General features: G+C 42.5%; 1 protein-coding gene across 1 annotated transcript; it reads right to left on the reverse strand.

The window, feature by feature from the left end:
- Window positions 1-218: 218 nt before the first annotated feature.
- On the reverse strand, window positions 219-26,488 carry PPM1G (protein phosphatase, Mg2+/Mn2+ dependent 1G). Its single transcript, XM_049903831.1, has 10 exons — window positions 26,160-26,488; window positions 5,823-5,892; window positions 5,256-5,341; window positions 4,584-4,716; window positions 3,482-3,897; window positions 2,814-2,948; window positions 2,236-2,470; window positions 1,720-1,849; window positions 1,149-1,251; window positions 219-830 (listed from the first exon to the last, which is right to left on the reverse strand). The coding sequence occupies exons 1-10, from the start codon at window positions 26,277-26,279 to the stop codon at window positions 627-629; spliced, it is 1,632 nt and encodes a 543-aa protein (XP_049759788.1). The 5' UTR covers window positions 26,280-26,488; the 3' UTR covers window positions 219-626.
- Between the last annotated feature and the right edge of the window lie 102 nt (window positions 26,489-26,590).

Below are 26,590 nucleotides of genomic sequence, written 5' to 3' on the forward strand. Positions count from 1 at the left end.
GTGTTGGGCGCCACCAAAGCGGTCCTTGGCCGCTCCGGGGAGGAACGGGGAACTTATTCCTGACTCCAGGAGGGGGCGATGATGAGCCGCGACGCTGGGCAGCCGGCCAGTAGCTCTTTGCCCCTCCCTCCTACATACACGACTTAACGGGGCCAAGCCTAGGACCAGGGCACTCTGCGCCGGCACAGGACAGCAGTAGAAAAAAAGGACGCCATGGGCACGATTAGGTTTTGGCCTTTAGTCTGAAAAAGTGTTGACTGAAAGTGTACAACAGAGAGCGGGTGCAAGCGGCTGGGGGCCATGGAGCCGCCAATAAAAAAGAATGTCCTTAAATAAAGTGTTCACAGAGTAAAAACCAGAACCCCAGTCCTTCCCTCCAACACAACAGCACAGGCACAGAACCGGTGATGAGCCCAAAGGAGCAACGGAGGAGGCTGTGGAGGACAGCAGAGGCTCCCACGCTGCTGTGTGGAGGGAGAGCCCTCTTTGGAATGGGCTGAGTAAAGCCACCCAGCTCCCCCTGCACACCTCATACCCACTGCTAAGGCTAAAGGAAAAAGACAAAACTCAGTCTCTGGTCTGGAGGGCTCAGAAAACAGTCTAGGTGGCAGGGGTGTAGATGACTGCTAGTCCCGCTTGGCCTTCTTGTTGCCGCTGTTGCCATTTTCCTCTGCCCCCTCAGAGGTGAGCACCTCCTGCAGTTTCCGCTTGCCACTCTCTGGCTGGAGCTCGGCTATGTTTCGGGGCTTGAAGCAAATGATGATGCAGGTCATGTTGTCACACCCTGTACCATCCCCAGAAGTGTCAGGTGCCAGGCACTGATCCAATAGCTGCAAAAGAGGCAGGGCAGCTCACCCATGGGGTTGGAACATTTTCCTAGACAGAACCTAAAACCTCACAATAGGGCTGGTTCTCTCTGCTGAGACAGGGAGGAAGGGAATGGACATCCAGTATCACAAAACAGACCACTTGATAGTTCATGAAGCTTAAGGCTAAGTCAGAGAAATGAGGGAAGATGGAACTTTTTTGTCCAGGTTTGGCATGTCAGTAATGAATGTTTCTCCTGGACCCTAGCGTAAGCTCAGGCTAAAAGAGAAACTTTTGGCTGTGCAGACCAGACACCCTCTCCCCTCCATGCTGGGACTCACCTCTTCCACAATGGATGACAGTAACCGAAGCTCCCCATTTTCATCTCGCTGGCTGATCTTTGACTGAATAAAGTCTACAACTTCCTGACTGCTCATCACATTCCTGAGGTCAAAAACAATAGTCAGAATCTTGTGTAGTTCCACCCAGGCACAGTAGGGGAGTGTTGACAGAGGTGATGGCACAGGCCAATGTAAACACCTACAGAGATTCTCCTCAGCTCTGCCTTGGCCTTGGGGGTCTTGGCTCATCAAGAGGTCTATACAGGCTCCAATACCATATAAATTTGGAAAAATGTGATGATCTAGGGTCGTTGTTTTTGTTGTTAGGTGCCGTCGAGTCAATTCTGACTCATAGTGACCCTATATGACAGAGCAGAATTGCCCGATAGGGTTTCCAGGGAGTGGCTGGTGGATTCAAACTGCCGACCTTTTAGTTAGCAGCTGAGCTCTAAACTGCTACGCCACCAGGGCTCCCTAGGGCCATTAAAGGGATGATAAAGCCAAAGCTGCTCAGAGCTCTAGGGCAGAATGCTGCAAAAATGAAATTTTAGGGCATTTCCCAGGTGCTCACCAAATGCCATCACAGGCAATGACCATGAATTCGTGGTCATCAGTGAGCGTCAGCACCTTGATGTCAGGAAGAGCTGAAATCATCTGTTCCTCAGGGGGAAGGTTCTTGTTTCTCTTGTAGAAGTGGTCACCTGCAGTAAAGGAATGGCTGGTTGACTGGAGTAGTTTGGGTACTTCCCCCAGACTTGTGTTTGAGGCAGGTCAAGATTTGTCATTCATTTCCCTTCTTTAAAAAGCACCACCATCTAGTAGAATGGAAAAATGAGTTCTAGTTTTTCTAGTTTCAGCCTTGTCATCAGGTTGCTAAACCTTAATAGCTAACCTGTCTTTTCATCCAAAAAGCAATGGGGATAATGATACCTATGTTACCTATTTCACAGAGAACTTTAAGGACAGAGGTAATAGATATGAAAGTACTTTGAAAGATATACTATGAAGATTAGAGTTTTTGCTACTAGGTAGTCTGGGACAGGGAACAAGACCCTAGAAGTCTTTCCCATAGCTTCTTGGCCCTTACCAATGGCTCTGGAGAGGTTGAGGCCCCCGTTGACTCGCCCATCCATGGTGACCTTGCCACCAGCATTCTTGATGCGAGCTAGCTCCACTTCATCCTCTGGTTTGTGGTCATAGGACATGTCTAAAGCTTTGCCAGCCTCAGACACCACACAGCGAGAGTCTCCTGCATTGGCTACAATCAACTGCTTCCCTCGTATCAGAGCTACCACCGCTGTTGTGCCACTGTCAGAGCCAGGCTTAAAAGAAAAAAAGGGAGCATGATGGGTACTCCTGGCCATGAGTTCCTCATTGGTGTACCTCTGGCCACTCACCTATGCTATCTCCTCTCACTGGGACCTCCAGGAGAGCTTTAATAGGAGGAGGAGCACCAATTTAATCATTACAGAGACAACAGCATGCTCCCTCTGTTAGATAATTCTACCCAAAAGACTCACCACCTAGTTCACCTTGCAGAATAAATCCCCCATGACCGTGATTTTAATACTAAGATATCAAGGGACCACGTCCCAAAATCAAAATCTGGAGATACACACCTGCCTCTTGGCTTTTCCAGACTCAATGCTCCCCTTTCCCACACACCTCCTCTTTGCCTTCCATCCCAGGCACCATCATCTCTTCTTCTTCTTCATCGTCCTCTTCTGCCTCCTCAGTGTCATCATCTTCTTCATTCTCTGCCTCCTCACTGCTATAGCCATCCTCTTCCTCACTGCATTCCTGCCAGAAGGACGATTCCAGGTGGCTGAGACCAGGATGATCCCGTTTCCCCCCCTCCCCCCAACTCATACCCAGAACGAACAAGCTCTGACTGAACACAGGTCCTCAAAATACTGAAAGATGCAACTACATGAACATGATGGGAAAACCTGGGGGGAAGGGGGAGGTTAGGATGGGTATAACTGACATCCTGAACTGGGCTCAGCAGCCACGAGCAGGAAGCCTTGGGGAAGGCCAAGGTTGCCAGCCGAGAGCACCTTCCAACTATCTTCTTGTTCTCTATCTAGGAGACAGACTCTGAAAGGCCAGAACTAGATCTATTTGTTATAGTATCAACAAAGGAAGAGGTAAGAGGGCTCATGGTACCAGTGATGACAGTAATAATGAATTTGAGAAGGCTAAAGTTTAGAATACAGTAGATCTTAGATGATGATGTCAAAACAGAAGAAAAAAAAGAGCTGAAAGATATGGGATGGTGACCAAACAGGCCCTCTCTGCAACTTCAGCATCTGCCTGCCCCCACAGGCCCTTACCTCACTGTCTTCCTCTTCCTCCTCCGCCTCATCTGACTCATCCTCACTGTCCTCAAAGAACTTGGACTTAGCAACTCGAGGCAGCTTGTCAGAGGCTGAGGAGCAGGAGGGCCCAGCCTCACCAGTGGGAGTGCCAGGCTCACCAACTTGGCCTGCCTCAGTCCCACGTTCTGAGTTGGAAGAAAGGACTGTGTGGGCCTTAGCTGTGGGGCCATTTTCCTCTGAAGGAGTTTCCCTAGATGGGTCCTCAGGTCCTGTCTCCCCATTGAGGCCCTGGGACCATTGTTCCTCGCCTGTCCCAGCTCCAGATTTGCTGTGGGGAGGGCCCTTGTGACAGTTCTGCCCGTAGCGTGTCAGCAGCTCTTCAATAGTCATGGTAGCCTCTTCATGCAGCAGTGCAGCCTCCTCATTGTCCACTGCAGAGAAGAGGCTAAATCAGAGCCCCCATGCCAGACTCCTCATGGGATTAGTCGCTCAACTACCTCCATAGCCCTTGCAGCCTGAGTTCCAACTCCCCCACAGCCTCCCAGTCCTAGCACTCCTCTCACTTTTCAAGTCTCAGAAGAATGCCCCTTTGCTTCCTTCTCGTCAAGTAACATCTGCCTCCACAGATTTCCTTTGGTCTTTTTTTTCACGCCATTCTTAGTCAAAGAAACAACAGTTACTATATTTCCCCTTTTACTTCGCATTCATTACTGGACAAGTTAGAAACCCTGTTCTGGCTAAGGACACAGGAAGCCTACAACACTAGTCAAGGCCTATGATCCAGGCCTAATGACTGGATGCTAGGGCTAATGACTGTTCCAGTCTTGGAAAAAGGGTCACATAAATACTAGCAGGCACCAGGAAGATCCCATCACAATGACAAAAGATAATATACGTAAAAATGCTTACAACTCTGACGCTAGGCACTCAGGAAGGTTAATTCTCTCCCTTCTTTTCATAAACCCATGTAGTGCAAGCGAACACCATGGGGTTCTTTAATGTGAGGACTCCCCAGGTCCCTAGGAAACCATCCTCTCTTAGAATTGATATATAAATTATATAAAGAATGGTTCTTAATAATGCTGATTTCTTGTCAAACAGGTGATGCCACACTCACCATCATCTTCATCAGCTACTTTTTCTTTTTCATCCTCGTCCTCAGTGGGTCGCCCTGCAATCTGTGCCAGCTCCTTAATGACTTCCTCGGTGGTCAGTTTGGCATCAATAGCCAAGAAGGCATCTTCCAAAGCCTGAACATTAGCAAAACAGTGTGAGTGCAGGAGAAAGTACAGTGAGTACAAATGAATTGCCTATATTCAATCCTGGGCACAAGAATGGGATACAAATTAGTGAGTGTCTGCCATACTAGAAGTCACTCACAGATAAATAAAACAGTTCAAAAACCCGTGCCTAATAAGGCAGCTCTAAAAAAGGCTCAAGGGGAGGTAAGCTGAGTATAGGTACAGAATTCTTCAGGAAATGCAGTAAGAAAAAGCTAGGGGGCCAAGAAAAAGGAAAAGCCAAGGGCTGAGGGAGGAAGGGGGAAGCTTACAGAACCAGAAAGGAGCCCTGTGGTGCAATGGTTAAGAGCTTGGCTGCTAACCAAAAGACTGGCAGTTCAAATCCTGCTCTGTGGGAGAATGACGTGGCAGTTTGCTTCTGTAAAGATTTACAGCCTTGGAAATCCGGCGAGGCAGTTCTACTCTGTCCTACAGGGTCACTGTGAGTCAGAATCAACTTGACGGCAACGGGTATAGAACCAGAGAATGAAGAGTGTGGGAAGACAGACCTTCTGTAGTTTGCCTTCCTTGTAGGCCTTCTGATCTTTGATGATATCAGGAAGATATTTGGCACAGTACAAGGCAACTTCCTCCCCTAGAAGAAAGGTAAGATCACCCAGAGCACTGCTTCCCACACACAGAAAGTGAGATAATATTACTCTGTTATACTGGAGTGAACACTGAGTTAAGGGGATGAATATCTTAACATACCTGAAACCCATTTGAAGGACAATGTTTGGGAAGTTTTGACCCAGAAAACAGATTTTAGCAGCACCCCTCTTAGGGCTATATTAATATATCCCCTGTCTTTTCTCACCTGTATACTTAGTTCTCAGTGGGGGAAAAAAAAAGATAAAGGCTAATGTAGGAAGAGGCTTCTTGAATTAAAACAAGGTCTGGTGAGATCATGAGCCAATCCAACATCCTACTGGGAAGGGGAAATGCTAGAATAGAGAAAAACTGTCCTAGGCAGGAAATGATATCTGAGGACCAGAACCCTGGAAAATAAAAGAACAAAAGACCTGTTCTTCCCTGTAAAGTTCTAGAATATTACCAATACGATCTGCTAATGTTACCTCCATGTCCATCGTAGACAGAAAACATTGCTGTCTCATTGTCCAGCTCAGGAATACAGTTGTGGGCATCCTAGAAAAAGAAGAGAATAATCAGCATTTCTCAAAGTCAAAGGATATTATTCCTTATATCTCAGGTCATTAGGATCACTTTACACCATAATCTCATTCACTAACCCTTGCCCAGCTGGCCTATTTGGCCTTGAAATAAGAAGGAAGGCGGGATGATAAAATAAAAAAAGGAGGGAGGGAGGGAGGGAGGGAAAATGAGGGTAGGGAAAAGAGATGGGAAAGGGAGAGAGGAAAGAGGAGAATCAGTCTAGCAGCCTCAGTCTAGGAGATTTCAGCTCAGATTGCAGAATGTATGGCTGTTGAATTCTAGACCTGGCTCTTTTGGATTTGTGCCAACTATGGGGTGAACCAGAATAAAGGATCTTTTAAGGTCACTTCCAGACCTACTCTAGGATCAGTGAACTTCAAGGAAGAAAATTTTAGGAAAGACAGCAAAGAGAGACCCAAGGACCTTAGAAAAATAACTTTCCAGGCAAAACAGAAGTGTTATTCTTCCTAAAGACCTCTCAGCCCTGTTCTTAGGAGCCTCCATTCCCCAATGTTTCTTCAATGTTCCTCTTCAGTCAGGTAACCACGGTCTCCTTTGTCCTGTCCTTTCCAACCTCCAAAGTGAGAAAATGAGCTTCACAAAAGTAGGCTAAAAGGATAGCATCTTGTTGAAACACAGATCTACTTCGGGTTGACTCGATCTTAGCAATTTTGTAAACTGCATCCTCCGTAAGAGGAGGACTGCCGAGGAACTGGCTCTGTCTTTGTGTTCCTTGATTTCTACCGCCATCTCCAGACCCAACCATTTAGTCACAGTGCCCTGCCTCTTAAGTCTGAGGCAGCCTTATTCTCCCCTCTGCATTGATTCTGTGGTCTGTTTCTGATTTTTTTTTCATTTATTTTTGTTCCCAGAATCCTCTTCTCCCAGCCGATCAAACAACATTTAAAATGGATGCAGAAATGAAACCTGGACTAGGGCTTAGAAGGTCTAGTTTTTCTTCCATTCTGGCCCCCTGCAGTCTTATTTTCTTCAATGGACAATTGGGCGAGTGCCTGCCTTATCAACCTGAAAAGTTTTTGGGAGACTCCTGAGACAGCCTAAGTGAAAGCACTAGAAATTGTAAAAGCTGCATACATTTATTAAAATAAAAATTTCTTTTAAAAAGCACCATCTAAACAAACTCTTTCTCTCCTCTCTCAAACCTTAACTCACTAAAGAAGTTACCATCAGGCTAGACAGAGAATATCATTACAAAAGAATAACTTCCCAAGAAATTATCCTATTTAACCACATTGTGTTTAGTACTTGTTAACTGAAATTTATAATACGCCATATAATCAGCCCTCCTACCTCCTACACCCAGCTGGAACTGAGGTATTCAACTCTAACGGTACAGTGCATCTGAAGACAAGTCTGCACTCGTCCTACCACACCAACATTTTGCTTGAAAGGCTAGGCTTGATCAAATTCTTCTAATAACAAAATTCTGCCACAGCAAACTAATGCTCCATGCCAAGCCAAAGCTCAACTAAGGCTGTAAGACCTAGGTAAAAGTATGCCACAGCTGTGGCAGGGTGCTGTCCTAACACTACGAACTTACATTCAGATCATCTACAAAGAAAACAAAAAGGGCATAATCAGCTATTTACTCTGATTAACTATCCTTGTTTAAGTTAATTTCAGTTGGTGTTCTTCCTTTTCCAGGCATTAGCATTTTTACATTGCTAATTATATTGACAGTGAGAAAATCAAAGTAGAATGGTTCTTCTGACATCCTTGAAATCACATTATGTCTTCTTAGTGACATAAGTCTGGAAAATAAAACTAAGTGATTTGAAGGTACGGAAGGGCTAGTCTTGTATTTCCCTCTGATTGTCCTCAGGAGAAAGTACCCCAGAAACTAAGAAGCTGCAAGGATGGCCCTTGATGGCCTATCTTTGGTCATCACCAACAGCCTCGTTAGCCTCACCTCCAAGGCAAAGAAAGCATCACAGACCAAATAAAGGTCATCTTCTCCCTCTTCCAACCACTCCACCTCCAGCCACACTGACCTCCCTTCCCTCCAACTAAGCCAAGATTTCTTACTGTCACCCTGTCACCTTTCTTGTCACCACTATCTCAGCACCTTCTCTCCTGCATTAATGATTACGTATTGCCCCAGCATCATCTACCAGTGGTTCTTAAAGTTTAATGCACCCAATAATTCATTCATCTAATACGTGTGCCAGGATATATTCTGGGTGCTTGGGATGTATCAGTGAACAAAAAAAGACTGGAACCTCATAAAAAGCTAATTCTAGTGGTGGATACAGCCAATAAATAAGCACAATAATGGGTAAATCATTTAGAATGTTAAAAGATGCAAAGTGTTATGGAAAAAGTAGAACAAAGTAAGGAGGACTGAGCTGGATTCCAGAAAAGTAGAACTGAATCAGCATGGGACACAGTATATTACAGGCATGCTAAGCTCCTAAGAATCTGTACCTCAGCAGTGACTCCAAATCCATGTTGTGAATATCTATTTCAGCAAAACAAATGTGTCACATTAACTGCTGATTTCAATTTTGTTGATTTTATTATTTGGTTTCTTGGTAAGGAATTTATGTTCCGTTCTATGTATGTACGCATTTAAGAAACATAAAAATAATTTTAGTAAATACTGGAGTTCCACAAGTATTGCTTTCCTTTAAACAACAACAACAAAAACTATGGAAGATCTCCAAGGAATTCTGTTAAGTAAAGAAAGCAAAGTACAGAATGATGTATATAGTAAGCTGCCTTTGTGGGGACAGGGGGGGCGGGGAACAGGGGACAGGACACATAAGAACAGATGTTTGTCTTTTCAACTGTTAACACTACCAGGACACACCATGGGACGGCATGAAGGGTACAGACATGGATGGGAGTAAAACTGAACCACAAGACTGTATAACTTTTTCGAAAGTAAGTTAAATGTTTTTAAAAGACTATATATTAATGAACTTTGAGAAACTGGTTGAAATAATTCTACTTTTCTGCTGGGGGGGGAGGAGCAGTACAGTGCAGTGAACTACTTAATATGAACTTTTTAGCCATGTTTGATCCTGTGACTCCCACAAAATGACTGGGTGGGGCTATGCAAATAAGGTATATGGAACACTAACGAGGGAATTGGTCAGTTTTGCCAACCCCCTAGGCTTTAAAATGAGCCATCCCAGAAGCAGAGGGGGGACCTCACTAGCAACAAGAAAGAAAAGCCAGGAGCACAGCGTGTCCCTTGCGGTCCTTGCGTTGAGAACCTCCTAGACCCAGGAGGCAGAGAGCTGTAATATCAGAGAAAGTGTGAGACAGCCACCATGGCAGAGAAAGGGCAGGATAAGAAGGCCCAGTGAGCTCCCCAGCCCACAGAGCATTGGGGCTACAGTGGACAAGCCAACCCACAGTGCCAGAGTGCTGAGCGTCTTTGGGTAGGAGGCTTCCTGGAGTGGGGTGCCTCCAGTGACTTATCGCAGGAGCTAAAGGGCCTTGTAACACTTGACCAAGCAGGGCAGAGGCCACGGGCCAAGAGAGGGAGCCTGTCCTGAGAGGGCCATGAGGAGCTGAGAGAGCTGCCCTGCACTGAAGAAGGGAGACTTTGCCTACACGCTTCCTGATCCTGAGTTGTAACCTGTTACTTCCCTAATAAACCGCATAACTGTGAGTATGCTCTCTGAGTTCTGTGTGGCATTGCAATGAACTACCAAGCCCAACAGAGAAGCAGAGTGTCTTGGGAGGAACTGCTGGTGTCAGACTTGGTAAAGGGGCTGGAGGGAGGACATATGTCTAACCTCCACTTTATAGGAATCAGCCTTGGGCTGATTATCTTCTCTCTCCTTCCCCTGAAGTTAGAGGAGGTCTAACGCCAATGCCACCACACCATTTTTACAAGCAGTCTTCATGCCTACTTCTTCCCAGTGGAATAAGAGGATCAACTGGCCTTTCTCTGTGCTGTAATGCCACTTCTAGATTACAGCTGTACCATCTCTTTTGAACCCACACCCTCTATTCATCTTTTCAACATCCTCATCTGTGATTTTGAAGCAGAAGACACAGCCCAAGTGGGCATATGAAAAAATACTAAACCTTATTAGAAATCAAAGAAATGAACATTAAAATAAAGAAACACCCTTTTTAGACATTATAGAATGATGAAAAAGATTAATACTATCCAGTGGAAATAAGAGTGAAGGTAAAAACACATTCTTGTATCCCAACTGACAGGAATATAAATTAGTACAGCTTCCTTGGAGGGCAATTTGGTAATATATCAAAATTTCAAACATGCATGCCCTATGACCCAGTAATTCTATCTAAAAAGTTTGTTTTATGAAAGTAATTAGACAAGGGTACAATGATATGTACAGTAATGTTCACTACAGCTTTAAAAAAAATTGTAAACATCCAAATTTCCATGAATAGATGAAATACAAATGGTATATCCCTCCAGTGGAATATATACTTGTTAGAAATGATGAATATGTATTGATTTGAAAATGAGCTCACAATATATTAAGTGATAAAAAGCAAAAAATAAAAAAGTATCTGTATGTCCATGCTAGGAGTCTGGAGGTCATATATCAAACTTAACAGTGGAGAGCGAGATTTGAGTAATAATTACTTTTTACTTTTCAACATTTGTTCTTGTACATGAAGCCATATTGCTCCATTTTGAACAATAGTAACAATATAATAAGCCTATGAACTGGCCTTGAGTTGTCATTCTACCATATACTGCATGATCTGTGGCCAGCTACTTCTTGGTAGCTCCGTTTTATGCTCTTGTTATGGATTGAATTATGTCCCGAACTGTGCATTGGAATGCTACCCCTATGCCTGTAGATGTAATCCTGTTTGAAAATAGGGTTTTCTTGGTAATGTCCATTAGATAGTACCTGCAGAGTGGGGTGGGTTCTAAATCTAATCTAACATCTGAATTATAAAAAGAACAGATTAGACAGAGAAATGCAAATCAAGGAAGGAATCGACAAGGCTAAGAAGAGACCTTGATCTGGATTTTTAGTCTCCAGAACTGTGAGAAAATAAATGTCTCTTTTTTAAACCCACTCACTTGTGGTATTTCTGTTACAGCAGCACTAAGAAACTAAAACACCTCTATAATATGGAACAGCAATACCTATCTTATCTATATCATCACAGGCCTGTTGTGAGGATGATGTAAAACATATAAAAAAGTAAAAACCCTTTGTAAATTGGAATGTGCTATTGCAGTACAACAAATAACTTAATATAGCCCTTCTAGCCATAGTCTTTGTGACTCACACACAATGAGTGAGACTATGCAAATAAGGTATGTGAAACCTGTGATGGCTGGGGTTATATGTCAACTTGGCTAGGCCACAATTACCAGTATGGTATGGTTGTTCTCCATTTTTGTGATCTGATGTATTAATTATCCTCCATTTTGTAATGTGTTGTGAATTGTAGTCTCTACGCCTGTGGTTGTGTTAATGAGGCAGGATTAGGGATGTATCCTGAGTCACCACGTCATTAGAAGGTGTGACTCAAGTTACCACCCTTACTAAAGGTCATGACTCACTCAAATCACCACCTTTTAAAGTGGAGGTAGTTTCCTTGAGGGTATGGTCTGCATCAAATGGATATGAACACTCTGGGGAAGTTCTCTCTCTCTCTCACTTTAGATCCCACAACCTATTTGTGATCATCTAACTTCCGGTTCTTGGAGTCTGAGCCAGCAGCTTACCATCTGACCTGCTGATTCTGGGATTAGCCAGCTTCCATAGCCCCCTGAGCCAAAAGCCTACTGTCTGGCCTGATTAGCCAGCTTCCACAGCCTTGTGAGCCAGCCTGTCGTCTGACCTGCCAGTTTGGGCTTGTCAGCCCCTGCAGCCACATGGGTCAGGAGAAGCCTCCAGCCTGACACCTGATCCACAGATTTGGGACTTGCCAGCCTCCACAACTGTGTGAGCCATTTCCTTGAGATGCAGTTCATTAGTTCCATGAGATGTTGCAGCAAATTACAGAACCCAAAGACAGGAGGGAGAGTACTGAGGGGAGGAGTAGTTGATATTAGAGATGATGGGGTGGGACAGCAGTTTGGGAAATCTGGACATTTGGGACATCTTTAACCTCTGTCTCATAGGAACTAGCTCTGTGCTGATCCTTATAAAAGAAATTATTCCTTCAGCTATATATTCTTCTTTATCCTTTTTCTCAATGAGAAGTGCCCACAATAAAAATTCATGTTATACCTGGATGGGTTTCAGTTCCAAAAGCTACTCCAGTGTATTGACTTACTCCTCCACTTCTTGGTGAAGGCTTTGATCAATATTATCACTTGGAACCACCCCATCTTCTCTAAGTGCTTCAATTTCTCCCTTTCTACCTTTCATCAAAACCTCTCTATCTTTACCTTTACCTGTCCCCTTCTGAGCCACAGCGAAGTAATTCAATATTGTCTCTTAGCAATCTAGAAAATGTCATCCCACCCTATGTAACTCCAACTGCTTTCTTTACCCTGAATCAGAGCCACTAAGTTCTGCTAGTAATAAAATTCATGAAATCATATTGTTTGTGACTACTACTTCTATTCAGCATTTTTTTTTTCTGAATTCTATATTGACTTCTAAATACGTTAACCACAGCCACAGTCTCAAATCTTTCCCATACTGTTGAAGTTCTCTTGGTAGATGAGTTCACCTCTTACTTTACTAATATCAAGATTATATCTCATAAATTATGGTATATTCACACAATGGAATACTACGCAACGATTAAGAACAACAATGAATCTGTGAAACATTTCATAACGTGAAGGAATCTGGAAGGCATTATGCTGAGTGAAACTAGTCAACTGCGAAAGGACAAATATTGTATGAGACTACTATTATAAGAACTCTAGATAAAATTTAAACACAGAAGAAAATATTCTTTGATGGTTATGAGGGTGGGGAGGGAGGAAGAGGGATATTCACTAACTAGATAGTAGAAGAAAGGGAAGGGCAACACATAACTCAGGGATAGTCAGTACAACTGGACTAAACCAAAAGCAAAGAAGTTTCCTGAATACAACCAAAACCTTCAAAGGCCAGAGTAGCAGGGATGGGGGTTTGGGGACCATGGTTTCAGGGGACATCTAGGTCAATTGGCATAACAAAATGTATTAAGAAAATGGTCTGCATTCCACTTTGGAGAGAGGTGCCTGGGGTCTTAAACACTAGCAAGCAGCCATCTAAGATGCATCAATTGGTCTCAACCCACCTGGGGCAAAGGAGAATGAAGAACACCAAAGACACAAGGTAAATATGAGCCCAAGACACAGAAAGGGCCACATAAACCAGAGACTCCATCAGCTTAAGACCCAACAAACTGGATGGTGCCCGGCTACCACCGATCACTGCCCTGACAGGGAACACAACAGAGAATCCCTGATGGAGCAGGAGAACAGTGGGATCCAGATCCTAAATTCTTGTAAGAAGACCAGGCTTAATGATCCGACTTAGACTGGAGGGACCCTGATGGTCATGGTCCCCGGACCGTTGGATAGCCCAAGATTGGAACCATTCCCAAAACCAACTCTACAGACAGGGATTGGCCTGGACTATAAGAGAGAGAATGATGCTGGAGAGGCATGAACTTCATGGCTCAAGTAGACACATGAGCCTACATGGGCAACTCTGGCGGCAAGATGAGAAGGAAGAGCGGGACAGGAGCTGGTTGAAGGGACACGGGAATATAGGACAGAGAGAAGGAATGTTCTGTCTCATTAAGGGGAAAGCAGCTGGGAGTACACAGCGGGGTGTGTATGGCTTTTTGTATGAGAGACTGACTTGATTTGTAAACTTTCACCTAAAGCACAATTAAAAAATATATATTATATCTCAAGAACTACCTCATCTTCCCTGTTCAACCTCAAAATTTCTCAAAACCTCTCCTTCACTTTTACCTCAAAAGCCATTATTTTCCCTCTCTTCCTAGATTAACATTTCCTCTTAAATTCACAATCTCAAACTCTTCTTCTTCAGGATCTTACTTCACAGAGTAGATAATAACTTTAACAGCATTCCAAAGGCAGGCTGCATTCTCCTGGACCATTATATAGGATTAAATAGTACAGACCCTGTCAAATTTCTTGAAACCCCTCTTGGGTTCTATGAAGAGCTGTAGTTCCATATCTCTAATTGTCTGTTTTTACAGTATGTCACTTCTCCACATCAAACTTAACACACTTAAAACAGGGACTCAGCAGTCTACCCAAAATCTGAGCTTCCCCTACACATCTTCTTATTTCTGTCAATAGAATCTTAACTCTCCCAGGCAACACCTAATACCCGTCATCCTTGACTTCTGGCTGTCTTTCACCATCCATCACTGAGTCCTGTTGAGTTAAGTTAAGTCCTTCACAGTCTTCAACACTTTGGTCTTAGATTACTTTACTGATCACTGAAGAATATTTTAACTCCTCTTCTGTCTCTATTCTCTGCCCCCTGTAATCCAACCTACATACTACTTGTCAGATTAATCTTCCTAATGCAACATTACATTGCTAGAACTGTCAATGAATTCTCACTGCATGCAAGATTAATTTCAAACCACTTAACAGGAAATTTAAGGCACTCAGTCATCATTCCTACCCATCTCTACAACCTAATCTTCTCTTATACCGCTCCCCAACAGAAACTGCTCCATTCTTGACAATGACACCCCACAAAGGTAGTATGTGTGTTTGCTTTGGAGCCTTTCCCCATATCCCTCCTTCAAATACTTTTCCTTCCCCTAGTTCCCTCCTCCCCATTTATCTGTTATACTCCTTCCTTAAGGTCCAGCTGAAGTCTCACCACCTCCAACAGACCTTTTCTAACCACGCCAATATTCTATGATCATTCTCTCCTCTAAACTGAGTATTTATTGTCTCTATATCACTAAAGGGAAACCTTGGTGGCGTAGTGGTTAAGTGCTATGGCTGCTAACCAAAAGGTCAGCAGTTTGAATCCACCAGGCACTCCCCGGAAACTCTATGGGGCAGTTCTACTCTGTCCTATATGGTCGCTATGAGTTGGAATCTACTCAACAGCAACCGGTTTGGTGTTTTTTTTTTTTTTTTTTGATTCCACCAAATTGGCCCTCAGCATATGTTATGTTGTATTGTTACACAACATTCCACTGGGGAAGGAGGAGCAGTGCTCCTAGCTCCAAAACTAGATTGTAAACCACTTGAAAGCAAAGAATGTCTTAGTTCTCTTTATAGTTCTGGGGCCTAACACTGTTTTACAAAATAGCAGGGCCTCCATGTTTACTTACAATGATGAGTTCTCAGCTGCTTTAAGATAGCCACCTTAAGGATATCTCCTTCATCACTTCCTACCCTAAACCCAGAGATATATCATAACACACTAACCACTGAGATGGTCTGGAGGAGATGACTCCTAGAATAGCACACATCACCTGAGTCAAGGCTCTTAGGAATTGCTTTACTTAATAATAAAATATAAAATAAACTTTCCCTTTCTGAAGTAATGATTTTTTTTAAATGATTATTAAATATCTTACTATGTCGCCATGAGTCAAAAACAACTTGACAGCAACTAACAACAAAAACAACATCTTATTATGTGCTTATAGGTACAAACGGTTAATGTACTCCCTGCTAACCAAAAAGTTGGTGGTTCAAGTCCACACAGAAATATCTCAGAAGAAAGGCCTGGCAATCTACTTTCAAAAAATCAGTCATTGAAAACCCTATGGAGCACAGTTCTATTCTGATACATAGGTTGCCATGAGTTCTAAGCAACTGGACAGCAACAGGTTTTTGGTTTATGTGCTTATTCTTTAAGAAAAAGCCCACAATGACATCAAGTCCCTTTCTTAGATCAAAACTAACAGCTCAGAAGCATTTGAATTATTTTTCCTGAAATTTACTATCTAGCATAGTGTCCACATAGGCTATTATTTCTGATCACTCACATCCTCAAGGATCTTCCTGTAATTTGGATTAATATTTCATTTTTTAGGAGTCTGATATAATTTAGGAGAATTTTTGGGTACGTAGAGGTTACTCCACCTCCATTTAATCATTCATAAAAATGCAAATACTGAACCTAGAATTAATGTCCATAAAAGCCCATATTATTTATTTACACTTCATCTAGAAGTACCTGTCGTGCTTTGCTTTCCACCTGTAAGCTTTATCCATTCAAAACATATTCCCAATCTTCTTGTAACTTTACTTTTTAAAAGGCCATTGGCCTTTTGGACAGTAGAACTGTACTTCTTTCCCCTTAAAAGGTATGTGGAATATCCAATAGTCCCATCATTATAGCAGATTCCTGCCCAGGTCTGACTGGCAGACCAGCAGTTCTCACTGTACACTCTGCATGGAAAAGGCTCATATTGGGAAGTTATAGGTTCACTGGTTGTTGTTGTCAGTTGCCATCAAGTTGATTCCAACTCATGATGACCCCATGGATGCAGAGCAGAACTATTCCATAGTGTTTTCAAGGCTGTACCTCTCAGAAGCAGATCGCTCACCCTTTCTTCCAAAGCGCCTCTGGGTGGGCTCAAACTGCCAAGCTTTCAGCTAGTAGTCCAGGCATTTAACTATTTGGGTCACCCAGGATCACTGGTAGACTGACTATAAAGGAAAGTTATAAACTTCAGTCCATTTTTCTTTCTGTAGCAACATGTTACACAATGTTGACTAGATGTGAAACTTGCTACACGTCTATTTCAGAAGATTCTTCGAGAACTCCTTAATGTAGATTCATCTTAAGGCAGACACAATTATGCCTTTTTATAAGCTTTCTGTTTTAAAAAAAAAAAATTTTTTTTTAAATAAATCTTTAAAGTATGACAGCATTCTGTCTTAAAAGATGACCTCAACTCCAAGTGGATCAAAGACCTAAACATAAAGACTAAAACGATAAAGATCATGGAAGAAAAAATAGGGACAACCCTAGGAACCCTAATACAAGGCATAAACAGAATACAAAACATTACCAAAAATGACGAAGAGAAACCAGATAACTGGGAGCTCCTAAAAATCAAACACCTATGCTCATCTAAAGACCTCACCAAAAGAGTAAAAAGACCACCTACAGACTGGGAAAGAATTTTCAGCTATGACATCTCCGACCAGCGCCTGATCTCTAAAATCTATATGATTCTGTCAAAACTCAATCACAAAAAGACAAACAACCCAATCAAGAAGTGGGCAAAGGATATGAACACACAATTCACTAAAGAAGATATTCAGGCAGCTAACAGATACATGAGAAAATGCTCTCGATCATTAGCCATTAGAGAAGTGCAAATTAAAACTACGATGAGATTCCATCTCACTCCAACAAGGCTGGCATTAATCTAAAAACCACAAAATAATAAATGTTGGAGAGGCTGCGGAGAGATTGGAACTCTTATATACTGTTAGTGGGAATGTAAAATGGTACAACCACTTTGGAAATCTATCTGGCGTTATCTTAAACAGTTAGAAATAGAACTACCATACAACCCAGAAATCCCACTCCTCGGAATATACCCTAGAGAAATAAGAGCCTTCACAAGAACAGATACATGCACACCCATGTTTAATGCGGCTCTGTTTACAATAGCAAAAAGCTGGAAGCAACCAAGGTGTCCATCAACGGATGAATGGTTAAATAAATTGTGGTATATTCACACAATGGAATACTACGCATCGATAAGGAACAGTGATGAATCTGTGAAACATTTCATAACATGGAGGAACCTGGAAGGCATTATGCTGAGCGAAATTAGTCAGAGGCAAAAGGACAAATATTGTATAAGACCACTATTATAAGATCTTGAGAAATAGTATAAACCAAGAAGAACACATACTTTCGTGGTTACGAGGAGGGGAGGGAGGGAGGGCGGGAGAGGGTTTTTTACTGATTAGTTAGTAGATAAGAACTACTTTAGGTGAAGGGAAGGACAATACTCAATACATGGAAGGTCAGCTCAACTGGACTGGACCAAAAGCAAAGAAGTTTCCGGGATAAACTGAATGCTTCAAAGGTCAGCAAAGCAAGGGCGGGGGTTTGGGGACTACGGTTCAAGGGGACTTCTAAGTCAATTGGCAAAATAATTCTATTATGAAAACATTCTGCATCCCACTTTGAAATGTGGCGTCTGGGGTCTTAAATGCTAACAAGCGGCCATCTAAGATGCATCAATTGGTCTCAACCCACCTGGAGCAAAGGAGAATGAAGAACACCAAGGTCACACGATAACTATGAGCCCAAGAGACAGAAAGAGCCACATGAACCAGAGACTTACATCATCCTGAGACCAGAAGAACTAGTTGGTGCCCGGCCACAATTGATGACTGCCCTGACAGGGTGCACAACAGAGAACCCCTGAGGGAGCAGGAGATCAGTAGGATGCAGACCCCAACTTCTCACAAAAAGACCATACCTAATGGTCTGACTGAGACTAGAGGAATCCCGGCGGTCATGGTCCCCAAACCTTCTGTTGGCACAGGACAGGAACCATTCCTGAAGACAACTCATCAGACATGGAAGGGACTAGACAATGGGTAGGAGAGAGATGCTGATGAGGAGTGAGCTACTTGTATCAGGCGGACACTTGAGACTGTGTTGGCATCTCCTGTCTGGAGGGGGGATGGGAGGGTAGAGAGGGTTGGAAGCTGGCAAAATTGTCACGAAAGGAGAGTCTGGAAGGGCTGACTCATTAGGGGTAGAGCAAGTGGGAGTATGGAGTAAGGTGTATATAAACTTATATGTGACAGACTGACTTGATTTGTAAACGTTCACTTGAAGCTCAATAAAAAAAAAAAAAAGATGACCTCAAACAAGTAAAAAGACTGCATTAGTAATTTTAAAAACTCCCCACAAAGCACAGGCCCTGATGGCTTCACTGGTGAATTCTACCAATATCTGCAGAATTAATACCAATCCTTCACAAACTCTCCCAAAACACAGCAGAGGAGGGAACACTTCCTCTTCTAAGGTAAAACTTATAGCTCAGAAGCATCTGAATTATTTTCCCTGAAATTCACTAAGAAGCCAGTATTATTACTCTGATACCAAAATCGAACACAAGGAGATTACAGATGAGTATCTCTTATGAACACAGACACAAAATCCTCAACAAAATACCAGCAAATTGAATCCACAAACACATAAAAAGGATTATACATCATGACCAAATGGGATTTATCCCAAAAATGCAAGGTTGCTTTAGCATCCGAAAGTCAATTAATGTAATACACACACACGTCAACAGACTAAAGAACAAAAAACACGTGATCATTTAAATAAATGAAGAAAAAGCATTTGACAAAATCCAACACACATTCATGATTAAAAACACTCAATAACCTAGAAACAGAATTTACTCAACCTGATAGAATGCATCTACAAAACATGCACAGCTAACGTAAGACTTCATGGTGAAAGCCTGAATGCTTTCCCCCTAAGACCAGTAACAAGACAAGGATGTATGCTCTTGACACTTCTACTCAACACTGTAACCAGGGGAATTTGGAAAGAAGAATAAAAATTACCTAGATTGGAAAGGAAAAGTAAAATTGTTTCTATTTACAGATGACATATGCTTGTACATAGAAAATCCCAGGAATCCACTAAAAAACTATTAGAACTAATAAATGAGTTCAGCAAGGCTATAGGGCACAAGATCAATATGTGAAAATCAATTTATTTCAATCCACTAGCAATAAACAATCAAAAAATTAAGAAAACAACTCCATTTACAGTAGCATCAAAAAGAATAAAATACTAAGAATAAATTTAACAAAAGTACAAAACTTGTATTCTGAATATACAAAACAATGTTGAAAGAATTTAAAGACCTAAATAAATAAAAATACATTTCATGTTCATGAATTGGAAGATTAAATTTTGTTAAGACAGCAATACTCCTCAAATTGATCTTTATTTCATATTCGAGAGAATCCCTACCAAAGTCCCAGGTGCCTTTTGTGCAGAAATTCACAAGCTAACCCTAAAATTTATATGTAAATGCAAGGAACCCAGAAAAGAAGAAAAAGAACAAAGGTGGAGGACTCATACTTCATGATTTCAAAACTCAGTAGCCAAGCAGTGTGGTGATAGCTTAAGGATAGATATATAGATGGATGAAACAGAATTAAGAGTCCAGAAATAAACCCTCACATTCATGATCCATCGATTTTCAGCGGTGGTGCAAAGATATTTCAATAAGGGTAAAGAACAGCCTTTTCAACAAATAGTGCTAGGACAACTGGATTACCCACATGCAAAAGCATGAAGCTGGACCCCTTCCATACACCACACACAAAAAAATAACTCAAAATGGATCATGGACTTAAATGTAAGAGCTAAAATTATAAAACTGTTAGAAGAAAACATTGCAGTAAATTGTTGTGACATTTGGTTAGACATACCCTTCTTAGATACGACACCAAAAGCAAAAGTAACACAAGGGAAAAGAGATAAACTGAACTTCATTAATACTAAAAACTTTTGCACTTCAAAGGACACCAAGAAGAAAGTGAAAAAGACAGCCCACAGAATGGGAGAAAATGTCTGCAAATCACGTATCTCATAAAGGACTTGTACCCAGAATATATACAGAATCCTAACAACTCAATGACAAAAAGATAAATAAACAGATAAATAATCCAGTTAAATATGGGCAAGGATCTGAACAGACATTTCTCCAAGATATACAAATCATCAGGAAGCTCATGAAAAGATGCTCAGTATCATTAGCCATCAAGGAAATGCAAATCAAAACCACATGAGATACCACTTCGCACCCACTAGAATGGCTATAATAATAATAAAAAGATAGTAAGTGTTGTGAAAATGTGAAGAAATTGGAATCTTCACAAATTGCTAGTGGAAATGTAAAATGGTACAGTCACTTTAGAAAACAGTTTGGCAGTTTCTCAAAGCATTAAGCACAGACTTACCACATAAGCCAGCAATTCCCCTCCTAGACATCTACCCAAGGGAAATAAAAACTACGTCCACACAAAAATTTGTACACGTATGTTCATAGCATTATTCACAATAGCTGAAATGTGGAAATCCAAATGCCCATCAACTAATGATTGGATAAACAAATGTGGCATTATCTATACAATGGAATTTATTTTTCAGCCATAAAAAGGCATGAAGTACTGATTCATGCCACATGGGTGATCCTTGAAAACTTTATGCTTGGGGAAAGATGCCAGTCACAAAAGATGATCTGTCTGATTCCATTTACATGAAATGCTCAGAATAGGCAAATCCATAGACAGGATGTAGATTAGCAGTTGCCAAGGGCTAGGGGGGAGGGGGAGTGAGGACTGATTGCTAATGACAATTTCTTTTTGGGGTGGTGAAAACCTTCCAGAATTAGATAGTGGTGATGGTTGTACAACTTATGAATACACTAAAATCCATTAAACTGTATACTTTAAAAGGGTGAATTTTATGGTATAGGAATTATATCTCCATTTAAAAAATGGAATGAAGTACTGATACATGCTACAACATGGAGGAACCCTGAAAACATTATGCTAAGAAACCACTCACAAAAGACGTATGACTCCATTTATATGAAGTGTCCAAAATAGGCAAAACCAGAGACAGAGAAAGAAGTGGTTGCCTAGGGTTGGCGGGTTGGGGAAAAATGGGAAGTGACTGCTCATGGGTATGGATTTCTTTCCAAAGTGATGAAAATGCTCCAAAATTGATTGTGGTGATGGCTGTATAACTCTGTGAATATACTAAAAGCTGTGATTTGTACATTTTAAACGGGTAAATATGTGAATTAAATTTCAACCAAATTTAAAAAGTAACCTAAATACATATTCCCAAATACTATACATGATTAAAAGTTGATATACTCCCTCTCTGAATTAGATCTAGAGGGAAACAGAGAACATCTTCACTGGAATCAATACTTGGTCTACAGAGCATCTTTAAACATCCGTGACACTGTAGATTCAGTTCTAAAATTCTGTGCTTCCAGATAGTATAATTGTTAATAGCTGCTTACAACAGCTAGCAACGCTGATCAAATGAGTCTAAATTTCTGCACTCAAATTCAAGTCCTTACCTCTCAAAATACAATTCTAAGACGATAACCTAAAAGAAGAACAAGGGAAGGGAAGCTGAGTAAAAAAAAAAAAAAAGCTGGTAATATCCAGAAATGTATTAGCAACTGCTAGAAGACTGGGGCAATAGAAATGTATGTAAAACACTTATGAAATCTTGAGGGATAACTTCTGATTTTAACGTCCAGTCACTGGAGAGTTTATAATGGTATACCCAACCAACCTAGTGCCATTGAGTCGATTCCGACTCATAGCGACCCTATAGGACAGAGTAGAACTGCCCCATAGAGTTTCCAAGGAGCGCCTGGTGGATTTGAACTGCCAGCCCTTTGGTTACCAGCCATAGCACTTAACCACTACGCCACCAGGGTTTCCTATAATGGTATAGAAGAAAGCAATTTCTCCATATTCACTGGCATAAATTTCATTATCATTTCATACTACCTTTGAATTGTGAATAGGTATTCCACACTAATCAAATGAAAAGAACGTCCTTTTAAGGGTTCCCAGATGGTGCAAATGGTTAAGCACTCTTCTACTAGTCAAAAGATTGGCAGTTCGAACCCACCCAGAGGGGCCTCAAAGACAGGCCTGGCAATCTGCTTCTGAAAACCGCATGGAGAAATTCTACTCTGCACATATACAGTCACCAAGAATTGGAATCTAACAACAACGACAATTTAAAAAACAGGCATAAAGAATGTTCTTTTAACTATGAAACATGAAATAATACTCGTGAAGAGTGTGCTTCTTAGTTCAAGTAGATACACAAGACTAAATGGGCAGCTCCTGTCCGGAGGTGGAATGAGAAGGCAAAAAGGGATAGGAGCTGGCTGAATGGACACGGAAAACCAGGGGTGGAAACCAGGGAGTGCGCTATCACATTACAGGGATTGCAACTAGTCACATAACAACATGTGTACAAATTTTTGTATGAGAAACTAACTCGAGCTGTAAACTTTCACCTAAAGCACAATTGAAAAAAAAAAAGAATATCCTTTTATAAAAGTAGCCTAACGGCATCCTGGACAAAGGAACTCTGATATGGTTCAGTAGGCAAAAAGTGCTTTAAACTACAGAGATGAGGATCAGATAATGCTCTTCACCCTCCAATGCCTCTCTAAAGTGAAATCCTACAGCATGCCTGTGGTACCCCATTTTACACGTTGCCCATTAATATGATGATTGAAATTGTTATGCAGGTGTCTTAAACATTTTTTGCTCCACATTACTCTACATTCAATTCTAGACGACCCTCTGTGGGACGTAGGCCAGCTTCTCTCTACAAGGCAGGAAACAGCTGCTGTTATTGTTAGATGCTGTTGATTCCAATCCATGGCGACCCCATGTGACAGAGTAGAGCTGCCCATAGGGTTTTCTTGGTTGTAATCTATATGGAAGCAGATCACCAGGTCTTTCTTCTGCGGAGCCGCTGGGTGATTTCCAACCAATCGGTATTGATACTGCCTTTGATGGCAATGGCTTTTCTTGGCCTTTATGTTGTTGAGTTGTACTTCCCATTAGTCACCAAAAACTCAGAGCCTTTCCTTATATATATCTCAGGCGTTCCTCAAAAACGTAGCTCTCAGCCCCTCCCCCACCCCCTACCTCCAGAATATATCTCAACCAGTTTGAAGGTCTCTCCAAACCATGGAGAAAAAAGAAGAGGGGGTATATCAACTGTGGTATTTTAAAGAACTCTTCTCAAAACACCCTGATTCCACATTGAGAGGCGCCAAAGAGAGGTACGAAGTATAAAATACAAGCTTATTGATGGTTGCCATCCTTGCCTCAAAAGAAGAGACAGAGTACTCTCTAAGGCTGAACCTATGTATCAGCCAGGATTTCAGCAACTCATGTAAGGTTTATTGGTGTAATAAACTCACCTCAACTGAATTATTAGGACCAAGCAAGTAGGATCAATAGACTGTTAATTGGGGAAATTGTGGCCTAAAGTTTAAGAGGAACAAGAGTAAAGGTTAAGGCAAATAAGAGTACACTTTTAAAATGACAAGATTTGCTCAAGAGGCTAGAAGTCATAGCTATTTACTTGCAGTAGCAAAGAAAACTATGTTGTACTTTTCTTTGCTGAGGGAAGAAACAAAGCTAGAAGGAGATGTATAAATGAAACACAATTCCAAACAGTACTTCACCAGGATTTGATTAGCCATATTCAATCATTCGATAAACCCTGGTGGCAGTAGTGGTTAAGTGCTATGGCTGCTAACCAAAAGGTTGGCAGTTTGAATCCACCAGGTGCTCCTTGGAAACCCTACAAGGAAACCCTACTCTGTCCTATAGGGTCACTATGAGTTGGAATCGAGTCGATGGCACCAGGTTTGGTTTTGGTTTACGCAATCATTCAAACAAGGGTAAATTCAGAAACAGCACATTAGAAAGATCCATTTTAATACCCTGAGTAGTTATTATCTTTCAGGAAGATTAAGATCTAAGGAACATTCTGGGAGGTCCTCTATCCACCAAACAGCCCCCGATGAAAAATCATCTTCTAACTACCAGAGAAATAACCAAAAATAAAGGGAAATGCCCAGCAGAGAAAAAGCAAATAGCAAAGAATCACCCGGCAAACAACCTGGAAAAGTGAATATCCAAGCAACTAGAAAGAGGAATACCAAAGAAAAGGAAAAGCCACAGCAGAGAGGGAAGTGGAAAATATTTTCTGTGAGATGAGATAGTCACCTCAAATCTTACATTAACAGAAGATGCCAGAGAAATGGAATCTACAGAAATTAACCCATGAAGGTTTTCATCTTTAAGGTATATCCAGATACTTCTAAAGTCAGACAATGACATTTACCAAGCACCCTGTAAGCTCAATACTGTGCACTGCAGTAAAATATGAATGTTTTACTTCAGTTTGATACAAGTAACAGTGTTTTGAGCAAATTGATCCTACAGATTCTTTCCACCAAGGCACAAGTGTCAGAGCCTTGATGGGCCTCAATTTCCTAGCTGTAAAATGTGAGAGCAAAACCGTATGAGATGAATTACAAGATTCCCTCCACTACTGAAATTCTATACCTAATAATAGAACCACTATTAAAGCCTGCCGGTATACAATTTGAGTCTGAGAACAAACGGTTTAAGTTCATACTGTTATTCCAGAGCTAACCACAGGGAGGAGTGAGGGATTTGACAAAACTCCCCAAAGGACACAGTATTTGCCTGTTACCTGAAGCCCACCTAATAAATGGACAAACCCCCCATCCCTGAGCATTTCCCTGGCCCCACTCCCTAGACCTCACAAAGACAAGGCTTCCACGTCTCTCTCTTCCCTTGCACCATACAATTTTCCCTGATGTTCTCTTTGTAGTTTTACATCCATTTTGTCCAATACTACTCCTTTTTATCCAGACTTTTTTCCCTTTATTCGGAGTGAAATTTTCTAGGAAAGAATATCAGTTCTCTGTAGGTCGTGACCAAAATAAATTTTTTGATGAAATGACTTAAAAACCAAAGAAACTATAAACTACAGCAAGCAGAGGCAAATGACAATTACTGGTAAGTTTTGGAGGAATTCCAAAAGCGGAAAATACCGAGCACAACAAAAAAGAAATTATAGTGATAAACAGTTGAAGTTTTCCAAAGGATATAAAAGGCCCTGAAAAAAGAGTACAAACGAGTAACAACTCTTGGAGGGCAGGTTGAGCATCCACATTAACATGCACAGTCCAGGACCAGATAACTGAGTGTTGAGAATTTGAAACACAGTATTTGCCCGGGCTTCCTTTCCCTGTCAACCTCCTCACCCAATGAGGCCTCCCTACACATTAAAAAAAAAAAAAAAAGTACAATCATTCACATCTATTCGCCTCTACCTCTCAAAAATAAATGAATAAATAGTGCCTCTTTTCCCCTTCACTCCCACACTAAACCTCACACCGCCTAGGAGAGCTGGGTTGGCGCGCAGGAACGGGGAAAGGGCGGTCAGTGGGCGGAAGGTGCCTCTCCCCACATGGCCGAGCCGTAGCCGCCAAGACGGCCACCAGTACACGGTCTGCAAGCACCGGCAGCTTCCTCTCGGCCCGACCCCGCGCTCGCTGCCGTCCCCCAAACTCTGCTGCGGCCGCAGGCTCTCGATTCGGACCCTTCCCCGGGGAGAACTCCATCCCCCCGTTCTCTTTCTCCTCGGGTTCCCGCCCAGCAGCGTCCAGGCGGTCGGCCTCTCCCGCCTCACCTCCATGGAAACTCGCCAGCCTTGCATGGCGGAGAAGCCGTAGGGCAGCGGCAGGCGCGGGGCGCCGATCCCGTCTCCGGAGCACTTCACTGTGTTGGGCTGGGAGAGGTAGGCACCCATGGCGGCAGCTGTCCGGAGGCCTCAGGGCCAGGCAAGCGGGGTCGCGACCCGTGCCGGCGCGGTGCCCCGGGGGCGCGCGTGGCAGAAGCGGGCCGGGCGGCGCGGCCGACTCAAGGTGCCGGTGAAAAGCGCGAGGCCGGCCAGGAGGCGGTAACGGGACGGGAGCAGAGAGGGAGCGGAACCGGAAACGGCGCGGCTCCAGACCCCGCCCGGCCGGCGCGGCGCGGGGCGGTGCGGCGCGGTTGGCAGTCATTTCCTTAGCAACTCGCCCCGCCCACGGGGACAACGGCCCGCCCAACCGCCGCTGCCGC

Source organism: Elephas maximus, chromosome 12 (genome assembly GCF_024166365.1).
Source record: "Elephas maximus indicus isolate mEleMax1 chromosome 12, mEleMax1 primary haplotype, whole genome shotgun sequence".
Lineage (NCBI taxonomy): Eukaryota > Metazoa > Chordata > Mammalia > Proboscidea > Elephantidae > Elephas > Elephas maximus.

What these genes read in the sequence shown, in the direction of transcription:
- PPM1G (XM_049903831.1), bottom strand. Translation starts at nt 26,279, where the DNA reads ATGGGTGCCTACCTCTCCCAGCCCAACACAGTGAAGTGCTCCGGAGAC. An exon ending in TGTCTACGATGGACATGGAG is followed by an intron (nt 5,342 to 5,822) that starts GTAACATTAGCA and finishes CCTTTCTTCTAG; the next exon opens with GGGAGGAAGTTGCCTTGTAC. An exon ending in TGTCATCCATTGTGGAAGAG is followed by an intron (nt 831 to 1,148) that starts GTGAGTCCCAGC and finishes CCTCTTTTGCAG; the next exon opens with CTATTGGATCAGTGCCTGGC.